The sequence below is a fragment of the Pteropus alecto genome, unplaced genomic scaffold (assembly GCF_000325575.1).
Source record: "Pteropus alecto unplaced genomic scaffold, ASM32557v1 scaffold483, whole genome shotgun sequence".
Classification (NCBI taxonomy): Eukaryota; Metazoa; Chordata; class Mammalia; order Chiroptera; family Pteropodidae; genus Pteropus; species Pteropus alecto.
This window is the reverse complement of record NW_006433384.1, coordinates 122,494-133,796: the sequence shown is the minus strand read 5'-3', so window position 1 is coordinate 133,796 and position 11,303 is coordinate 122,494. Positions and strand designations below refer to the sequence as shown.

The 11,303-nt window shown below is 32.8% G+C and overlaps 1 protein-coding gene across 1 annotated transcript in view; it reads left to right on the top strand.

Annotated features, from left to right (window-relative positions):
* ARHGEF12 (Rho guanine nucleotide exchange factor 12) overlaps positions 1–11,303 on the top strand; it is an 81,194-nt gene that overhangs the window by 44,753 nt on the left and 25,138 nt on the right. Inside the window, exons 22-29 of the mRNA XM_025044264.1 lie at positions 2,041–2,047; positions 3,570–3,686; positions 4,332–4,464; positions 4,764–4,799; positions 5,295–5,449; positions 6,427–6,573; positions 7,631–7,716; positions 10,578–10,703. Coding sequence (XP_024900032.1) covers positions 2,041–2,047; positions 3,570–3,686; positions 4,332–4,464; positions 4,764–4,799; positions 5,295–5,449; positions 6,427–6,573; positions 7,631–7,716; positions 10,578–10,703 — 807 coding nt within the window. The remainder of the gene's footprint in view (positions 1–2,040; positions 2,048–3,569; positions 3,687–4,331; positions 4,465–4,763; positions 4,800–5,294; positions 5,450–6,426; positions 6,574–7,630; positions 7,717–10,577; positions 10,704–11,303) is intronic.

The following is an 11,303-nucleotide window of genomic DNA, read 5'->3' as shown; positions in this document are numbered from 1 at the left end:
TGGGTAAGCAGTAGTTCAACTTAACTAAGTATCATGATTCTAAAACAATCACACTAACTAGGAGATAGAACAGCAGATTATTTTAAATAAGACTGAGTCCTAGTTAAATTTAGTTTTAACATTTAAATATTCTATAACTAGTGACAGTTCTGTTCCGAATGATAATTTTAAGTTCTCTTTAATTCAAAAAACATTTACTGAGCTTTCTGTTACAAATTAGTTTCATACCAGATATGAGCATACATACAATAATTATACATAGATTCTTGCCCCATTACAGCTTAGTCTCATGGGATGGTAGTCACACACTCACACACACACACACACACACACACACACACACACACATTCAAATTGTGCTAGTCCAATAGATGAAAGATAAAGGGAGTATTGAATGGACCAGTCAGTGGTTAGGGACAGATGTGTGGGGGGGTTCTAAAGAAAACTTTAAAAATGAGAGATAACCAGAGAGGTTTTTTTAAAAGCTAGAGGGAAACCAGTTGTGAGGAAGAGGTTTATTGAAGATGCAGGAAATTGTATAACCAATAGAACAAAGTTTTGAGAAGGAGAGAGATGAGGTGCAGAGTATATGTGGAAGCCAAGGTTATTACCTGAGAGTGAGACTTTAGTGAAAAGGACAAGGAGATTTAAAGAGTAAACAAAGAGATGAGGTAGTTGTAGATAATTAGGAAAAGAGCTTATTACCATATTTATACTTGTTGTAATGAGTTTCTTAAGCAAGCGAGCTGAGAGAATAGGTGGTTTTATTTGGAGAAGGGAATGGCTATCTATATTAGATAGAAGTAGGGGGGGTGACATTTGGAGAAAAATCTGGAGAAATTCACTAATACATAATTCTGAAGATGTTGGATTAAGTACATACATTAATTCATGGCTCCTACGTCCCACCGAAATAAAAACATGGTAGATAACAAATAAATAAAAACCATAAAGAGAAAGGAAGTAGAGGAAGAGAAGATGTTATCAACAAATAAGATCGCAACAAATTTTCTGGAGATTGAAAGAAGAGTGGTTTGATAGGTAAAACAACATAGAAGAAACTGGAGCCCATAATTTCTTTAAGAAGACCAAGGTGGGAGCCAGTCTGCCCATTAGAACCCTGGAGAGACTTTAGGCTCAGAGTTGGCATGTGTCATGGAATACATGAGTAAGAAGTAAAACTGAAAATGATGAATTATTTGAAGATCTGTAATCAAAAGTTATGTCAGCAGTTTCTCACTCTTGCATTGTAGAATATAGTAGTATGTCATTTATGTACCAGGAAAAAACGAGTCTGCTCTTTTTTAGGGAAGTTGAAAGAATTATGTAAGGATAGTTAAGTTCTCCACAGTATTATGCCCTGGAGTTCTAACATTCGGGGGCCTAAAACCTGAAAGTAGGCATGCCAGGGACTCACCCTGCGCTGAGAGCTTCAAACTGAAATGGACCTACATCCACGTAACAGCAAAAAAAAAAGCCAAATCATCTACCTGATCTTGCATTCTTAAATATGAATAGGATTACTCACTCTGGCAAAATGTGCTTGTTAGAGTCAAGATCTAAGGTAATACATAATGTCAAGCATGTTAGACAGTGGCATAAAAAAGAGAACACAAAATGAATAGAAAAACTGCCCCTAGCAGAAAAAATTAATTTTGATAATAGACAGGAACTTAAAAAAAAACCCTCAAATTAAATTGTATACTTGGGGAAAATAAAGAAGTTATTATATCTATAAAACAAGAATAGGATGCTATGAAAAAGAAGTGTCCCAAGACCAAAAAAAAACTTTTAAAAACTACTGCATATGGTACTGTAATGTCATATTAGTTATCAATTGTTGTGTAATTAATTACCCCAAAACTTAAAGCTTAACACAGAAAACATTTATTATCTCACATTTTTGAAGTGTAAAAAATTCGAGAGCAGCTTAGGTGGGCAGTTTTGGGTTGGGGTGTCTCATAAGGTTGCTGACAAGTTGTCGACCAGTCATTTAAAAGCTTAATTGAGTGTAAGAGACCTACTTCCATACTCACACAGGTGGCTGGTAACAGAAAGGTCTTAGTTCCTTGCTGGAAGCCTCAATTCCTTACCACATGGGCAGAAGCCCCAATGCCTTTTTTGACTTAGTGTCTGTCGGTGCACACTGTCACTTCAGCAGGTCACTAAATCTAGCCGCACTCAAGAAGAGAAGAATTAGTCTCCACCCCTTTAGAGAGGAGTATCAAAGAATTTGTGGACATATTTTTAAACTGCTATGATTGCTAATATTTAAAGAAAAAAATAAAAATGAAGTCAAGGAAATATTTCAGAATATATATCAGAAATATCACATAAAATTGGAAATAAGAATTATGTAGAGAACCACTACAGAGGTTCAACATCTGTCTCTTTCACAAAACATCAGTAGAGGAAAAATGGAGGAGAGGCAGTTAGAGAAATGACTTAAGAAAGCTTCTCAGAGTTAAAAGAGAATACATATCTTTAGATAGAAAGAGAGCTCACTGGGAACTAACTACAGTGAATAGTAATAAAAATAAAAGATCTGTACCTAAAAGGTCTTTGGAAATTTCAGTGCACCAGAGATCAAGAAAAAGAATCCTAAAAGCGATTAAGAGAAAGAAAATGGGGATTATGCTACATCACATTTCTCATTATACCACTAGGTACTTGAAAACAAAGGAGCAATGCCTTTAACTTGCTGAAAGAAAATGATATTAAACTTAGAATTCTGTATTCATCCAAACTATCCATCAAATATGATGAAAGATGTAAGACATTTTCAGGTGTGCCAGAATTCAGAGTTTACCTGAAAAGTACCTTTTATTGAAAATTATTTGAAGATACCACTCCAATAAAATGAGAGAAAATTTTAAGAAAGAAAATGTCATGGAATCCAAGAAACAATGGAAACTACCCAGGAAAGTAGTGAAGGGCAGTTCTAGGATGATAATTGTGTCACAGGCCAAGGGAGCATCTGTTCCACATTGCAACATAAGAACATAGGGGATAAGCAAAATGCAATTCCAAGCATTATTATGAAGTAGCAAATGAAAAAATTTGAAACTTGATAAAACTATATTACTTTGATAGTAATAATAAAAAAAAAGTTTCTGGACATATTTTCAAACTGCTATAACTGACAATGTTTAAAGAAATATAATTAGAAAAAAATAGTCCCTAAAAATGAAGTCAAGGAAATATTTCAGAATGTATATCAGAAATATCACATAGAAATTGGAGAGAGAAGAATTATATAGAGAGAATCACTTCAGAGGTCCGACATCTATCCCTTTTACAAAACATCAGTATAGGAAATGGAGAGGCAGTATTGTTCAGAAAGTTATGATTTTAAACATGAAGCAGAATAAAAAGTAACATAATCATAAAGTAATTAATGGAAGGTATGTCTTTAATATTCTGTTTCAAGTGGCCCAGGAATTGCATCATTGCACCAGTAGAAAAGAAAGTATAGTCCTAACTAGCATACTTCTTAACTTGGCAGAAATAATATGAATATGTATGTCGTATATTATATATGACAATATAAGCATTGTGTTGGTTTTCAGACTTAGAATCAGCCTATTGGCAAAGCACAGAATATTTAGTTGTGCCTCCAGATCAGAATGGAAATGCAAAAAACTCTCCTAATGATGTGAGTAAAACTGTAGTTGAAAGAAATGAAGGTAGAGGGAAAGAAATATAATTAGAAGGAAAGATATGTGCATTAAATACCTAATCTGACATAGAAGAGAGTTAAGATTCAAACTCCTCGATGGAACAAAAATACAGATATAATTATATTGTTTCGACTTAGGTAATAACCAATTAACCCAACTAATAGTAATAATACAGTTATTAAACACCAGGAAAAAAATGAGAAGAAAGTGAAGGTGGGAAGCATAAATGAGCAATATCCTCAGAGAGGGAGGAAAACTTAGGTATTACCTAAAGATAACAAATCAAGAAAAAGAACTATGAGGTTATTATTTATTGCTGGATCACCATAATAACTAAAATTTGAATGAAAAAGATTGAGGTAAAAAGGATAAGGTGAGAGAATGTTTCTTCTCATCATACACCATTCTGAGTTGTTGGCATCTCTGATGTTGGTTTCTAAAAGTTGTTTAAAAATGATTTCCCTGTTTACTTTTTAGTGCATTTTAAAGTTTTACATATTAGAATTTTGATTCTAGCTAACCCACAGTTATTTAAATATGAATGTGGCTGTAGATTAGGTTGAAGCTCTTTTGGGACTAATTTCCTCTTTTGTAATTATCATCTTTATTAAGTATTAACACCAATCGAATGTCTGACTTTTGTCTTTTCAGGATCAAAGCAAGTTGGAGAAACATCAGCATCTGGAGACTCCTTAGATGGCACACCTCGTACTTCCAATACCATCTTCGATTTTCTACCTCCTCCATTAGATCAAGTTCAGGAGGAGGAATGGGAAGTAGAAAGGTAATTCAGTGATAACTTAGGTTTAGATTTTGAACACTGCTTAAAATTTTTGATTGTATAGTATCGCTATACATTGTGGTTTTTCCCGCATGTGGTTTTTGGGGAAGGAATTAGAACTTATATTGGTAGTAAATAGTAAATAGGTAACTGAAATTTTTTCAATTTATTTGACATTAAATCTTATAATATCCGGAAGAATTATCAGCCACTGTAGTTAACCCAGTTTTGAGTATCTTTGTCATAAATTTCTCGATTATCATACTGTTTTTATGTTTACTCTTTATTCTCCATTGTTTTAGGAAGACTGAGCATGGGACACCAAAGGCCTTTCGAAAGTAAGTAATCCTAAAGTAGCTTTTAATAGAGGCATATTTTAAGAAATACATCCCCCCTCCTCAAAGTCCTAATTTAAAAGGAAAAGAAACTTTGGTCAAGAAGGCAAAGTAGGTAAATGCTGTGCTCACCTCCTCCCACGACCACATCAAATTAGAACTAAATTATAAAACAAGCATCATTTAGAACCACCTTAAGACTAGTTGAACAGAAGTCCTGTAACTAATATTGTATGTCAACTATAATTGAAAAAAATTTTTAACTTTAAAAATTTACTGTACAAAAATCTTGGATAGTATAAAAGAAAGTTCTTAATAAATCGCTTGAAAGATAGAGGTGTGTGTAGCACATGTAAAATATTTTGTAAGAGCAAGTATTTTAGGTTCTGTGCTAAGCAATAACTCAGAAATCTGACTGATTTATCATAATGTAAAACTTAAAGTTAATTGCATTGCCCATCTGATATCCTCAAATATTATTATTTTTTTTTAAATTAGGTTCGACAGCCTAGCTTTTGGAGAAAGTCAAAGTGAAGATGAACAATTTGAAAATGACTTAGAAACAGATCCACCCAACTGGCAACAGCTCGTTAGTCGAGAAGTGTTATTGAGACTGAAACCTTGTGAGATCAAAAGACAGGAAGTAATTAATGGTGAGTTTATTTAGTTATTGTTGTTATTGTTTACATATATTGAGTTTTATTAGAGAAAAAAATTTCTGAGCCTTGGTGTTTGCTTCAAATTTTCCGCTTGCCTTTTTTAAACATAGGGGAAATTAAGCTACATAGATGATTCTTGAACTTTCCAATCTAAAAAAATGCAGGTGATTTTATGGTTCTTACTAATAATTTAAAAGGAAATGGTGTTTAGCCTTCGGGATATTTAAGATTCATAGCATTATAGGTCTTAAACTTGAAAGGTTATTGAGAAAACATTTGCCCCATATCTTTACTTTCAGGCTAAGTTTATTTTATGTATAGATTATAAATGAGACTGCTAAGACTCAAATCGATTGGTTAAATTAGTCAAGATCATACAGCTGATAAGTGATAGGGAGAAAATGAGGATCCAGGTCAGGTCTTCTTTTATCCTAGTGCATATTCTTTATTTTACTCAAACATGGATGTACAGAAATGTGACATGGATGCCATGCCCTCTGTCATTTTTAGGCTGTGATTGGAATAAATATCCTTTCTGTCCCTGATAACATTGAGACAGTGAAATTACAAGTCTGGCCTCAGAAGTGAAGGTTTATAGGCAAATTAAGTACTGTTATTTCTGAGGAGGGCTCAATTTAAGAGCTATATGATGCTTGGGCTTACAGTTTTCTAATGTTGTAGTTGTGATTGGTGGGTATGATTGTAGAAAGATAGGTTAGTTTTGGAGTACACTGTTACCTTTTAAGTACAAAATAGTTTTGAGTGATGTTTTTCATTTGCCAGTATTAAACTCTGAGAGCCAGTATGTGGGAGAGTTCTATGGAATCAAGAAAATGACTTCGGAGATACTACATCTTTTCTAAACTATAAATAATTATAACTTTTTGCTACTTAATTTCAGCTAAAGCCTTTGGTCCCATGGAATTATTTTAAGTAAAGCAACATTTTATATTTCCTTTTTTTCTGATTAGAATTGTTTTACACTGAAAGAGCTCATGTTCGAACACTGAAGGTTCTTGATCAAGTGTTCTATCAGCGAGTGTCTAGAGAAGGAATTCTGTCACCTTCAGAACTACGGAAAATTTTTTCAAACTTGGAAGATATTCTTCAACTTCACAGTAAGAGAAATTGACTCTGAACTTTGTCCCTAATATTCCCAATAGATAAAAGATCGTGAGTATATAAAGGTACTATAACACTAAAATCTTGTAAATGTATCCATGTTAGCATTCCTGAAATTATATAATTATATATGAGCACATAACATAAAGAAATGATTGGAACTTTGAATTGTACCCCACTTCCTACCCCATACCAGCCTTTTATATACAAAGTGTTAACACAGGACTTAGGTAGGTTCTAATGTCAGTGTCTAAAATGAAAATCATAAGTAATCAAAATTACCCTTGAAAATTTCTTATCAATTATAGTGTATATGTTTTTAAAAATATATATCCCATATGATAATGTATGTATAAGTGTATTTTGAAAATAGTAATATACAGTATATAATCCCATAATGAGATTATTATCAGGAATTAAGTTATTTTATTATTTTTTTTTACTTGGAACACTTGAGTAAATATATAAAAATTATACCTTGCTGGCTTTCCCTGGTCGTTCTCACCTAGGACTTTGCAGACAGTAGTATCAGATCCTCTCTTTATCAGTCATTGTTTGTCCATAACCCTTTATTTTAATCTTTCTTTCATCAAGGATTCTATCACTGCCGACCAGATTGATGCCTTTTACTTCTTTGGGGGTGATTTTAGGTTTCACCAGCATGCATTGAAAGTTCAGGCTTGATTATATCCATTGTCTGTGAACATACACATTTGAAAGGAGCAGTAGGCAGAAACTATTTAAATTTAAGTTCTTTATAAGCACAGGTATAGACTGAGTCTTGAAGTTAAATGCACATTTGATATGCATATCCTGTATGTAGTATGCTATTTTCCACATTGTTTTATTCTTTGCCACCTGTTTTTCAGATAGAGTTCACAAATATCTAGATGTATAAGAATTGTGTACAGATTTACATTTAAGATTAAAGCAACTATACTACTCTGATAATCCTTCTTTTGAAAATTTAAGTTCTTGGTACTACCAGTAAAAGTAACTCAGCCTGAAATGAGTATATGCTTATTTTTTTTCCATTTTATTTTTCCCTTTTAGTTGGATTGAATGAGCAAATGAAGGCTATTCGAAAGAGGAATGAGACTTCTGTTATTGATCAAATTGGGGAAGAGTTGTTGACCTGGGTAAGGAAATTTGCTATTTTACTTTAATATTTTTATAGACACGTGGTGATCAGACTCAAGATTAAGTGATTAACCTTTTTAAATATACAAACTCATTCATTTTGCAAAGCCAGTATAAAGATAAAAGGAGTCCAGAGTGTATATTCTCTTAGTAATGTCTTCTAATAAGTGCTCAAGCTAAGTGTTTTTTTGTGTTTTTTATTTTTTTTAAATCAAATTAAAGGTACTAGTTCTTTGTGTTTTAGAGAATATAGAGTAAAAATGGATCTTGATAAAAATAATTTAACTAATGTAGAATTTGAGCTATCATCTGTTGTCCAGGTCTCAAAATTGTACTATACAACATTAGACAATTGTAGATCCAGAACTATGATCACAAAAGTAGAAAAGTGAAAATCACTTAATCTAATTTATATTATAAGGAAGGAGTTCAGAGACTATAATGGTAGTTTGACAGATTCTACTTTTCTTTCTGTCTTACTCTTTGTCAGTATATACTCCACAATATATACTTATGTGTGAAACACTGTGCTAGGTGTGGGGGATATAGTGGCAATTAAAACAGACATGGCTCCTGCCCTAGTGAAGCTTATGATCAGTGGAATGACTGTCATTAGTTATTTCGAATGTGATGAGCGTTATAAAAGGGGAGAGTTCAGATTGTTATGGCAATATATAGTAGGAAGGCCTAAACTAGAACATAAAGAAAGTCTTCCTAGGGGGAAGTGGGTTTGATTCTAACTTTTAATGAAAGTAATATAGTTAAGGCTGTGAGTAATAGTAAAGAATATGATGAAGTTCTCAAAATTTTAACACAGGTTGAACAGGAACTATTTAGATATGACCACAGAAATTTACTTTAATATGTAGACTGCTTGAGGAAAGGCCATTAAGATTTTGATAATTCTACAATGATATCTTTTTAAAAGATTAAATACTAGAATGTTGACTGAAACAATATTTTATCATATTCCTTTCATTGATGGTGAGATCATGACCTGGAATTTACTAATCCAATAGTAGATATCTTCTTAGCCACTTGACTCATAGAACAGGATCAGAGAATCATAATCCAGTCTCTAATCTCGCATTTACTCAATTTTCCAAAGCATTTTCTCCCTAGGCCCACTCTATAATTCTTGTTATTAAGGACCTTTAACTTCCTTGAAAAATTCAGCCTACTCTATGACTATTAGTGACAGTGTGACTCATTTTCTTTTTTGATCTCAGTATAGCAGTGGAAGTTATAACTGAGTTCTTTTGAGTTGGCAGCACACTAAACTTGAAAATTTATAGTATGACATAGTATAGATTGAATTTTCATGTCAAATGTGGATTAAAAAGTTGTAAATCATATGAACTTAAGATATCAGTCTTGATTCCTAAGTAATTTCATTTGCATAAATAGTGTTTAAACCTAGTCTAAGTGGGATTCATCATTAAAAAAGTACAGAAGTGCAACTGGTCCTCTTATCACAGTCCATTGGACTACATAAATCTATTACATGGTAAAACAAAGTGGGGAAACTTGTTAGTAGAGTAAGATAAAAAATTTTATTTTAGTACATGTAAAAAGCAGTATGATATACCTATAAAAAAAATTGAAATGTACTAACCAGTTTGGTTAGTAACTGCTAGGTTCAAAGAGTTAATTTGGCCAGAAATAGTAAGAGCAAAAATTATAAATAGGCCTTTATATTTACTCTGTTTTTTGAAATAGTTTTGGAGAATATTTTTCAGATATTGGTCTCTTAAGATCACCTTACGGAAACTTAAACTACTCGTAAAACTACTTTAAAACTACTTGAAGTTGAGGTATTATTTTCTTTTGTAAACCCGGCTGCTATTAATATTTGTGTGACACTTTCTATTGACTAACATTCTGAAATGCTGCCAGAGTTATCTTTTAAAGTTGAGTGTGTCATATTTATAATAGAAAGAATACAACATTGTAGCAACCTATTAAAATGTCACTTTGTTTGAGTCATAGTTGCAAAAATACTCGGAGTTTATCTACAAATGCACTGCAGAAGGACTTTTTTCAGAATATCTTCATGTACAAGCTTTTGAAAATATGGCTTTAAAGGGGAGATTACATGAGAAGCTTCTTTGTAAGCCTTTTTAAAGCAATTATTACAAATATAAAGATGGTCAAAGAATAATTAATTCGACCTACACTCGTAAGAGTACCTATTAGGAGTGAAGCACTTGTTAGGTGTTTTATCAGACACTTTAAAATCTTAGTGTACAAACTTAAATTTACAAATTAAAAATATCAGTAAAAAGTATAATTTTTAGCAGAAAAGGTTAATAGGTTCACGGATCTTGCCAAAGAGAGATTCAAGGCATGGATCTCTAGCCTCTGCATAGGTGAAGCAGCAGTGATGTAATTTTATTGCAACCCAAAAACATTTTCACCTGGCCTGAGTTTCATAGTAAGAAAGCAAGCTAGAATCCCCAGGAATTTTTTCCTGGAGCAATAAGAGAGTAATTTTAGCAAAGATGTCAGATTCTAAAAAAGTGAAATTTTAATCTCAGTCTTTAAGTGTTTTATGTCTCATATTCACCAAGTCTCAATCTTTCTAACTTAGAAGTGTTATAGAATGAAAGGTAATAAGTGTGGGAGGCTGTGTGCAAAAGGAATCATTGGAATATAATCAGAAAAGGTCTGGATGTGTCCGTGTTAGATGTGTTTAATGGAGAAACAATGATATTCTACATTTATATGTAGTTCTCTGTTTCTTGTCATTTGAGAATACTTATTGGAATATTGAAAGGATCGTGGTTGTCTCTCATTTTGCCTGGCTTTATATCAGCTCATTATCTCATTCTCTGTTGTGTTGTTTGCATTCTTGGCACAGTTCAGTGGACCAGGGGAAGAGAAGTTGAAGCATGCTGCTGCTACCTTTTGTAGTAACCAACCTTTTGCCCTGGAAATGATCAAATCTCGTCAGAAAAAGGATTCTCGATTCCAGACTTTTGTGCAAGTGAGTTTGAGTGATACCTGTAAGAAAAAGAAATAGCACCATTTTTTTTTTTCAATTATAGGATAAACTAGGGGAATTCTGACTAAGTCTTTTACGGGGACTATATCTATGTTAATGTTTTTTAAAACCATAAATATTCTCTTAAATTACTGGAGGGTATAAAGATAGTATTAGAATGATGAAAAACAAAAAATATATATAAGAATTAAATGCTTGACATAGAAGTCCACATTGCTATTGAGATATTGTCCGGAAATGGCCCATGTACACTATTAAAATAACATCGTCAAAACGTGAGAACAAACTTGCATCGAGCCCTGGGAAGAATATAATTCTTCCCAGTCATACTTATTGAGGTATATATTGGTAGGGATCAGTGGTCAGTAGACTACAACCACAGGCCATAGTCAGCCTCTTACCTACCTGTTTTTATAAATAAAATTTTATTGGAAAACAGTATATTAGTTCTTTATTGCTCTATAATAAATTACCACAATCATAGCAACTTAAAACCATGTAAGTTTATTATGTCACAGTTTTTGTGGTTGAGGAATACAGGTGTAGTTTAACTGGGTCTTTTCTTCATGATTTCACCGGGCT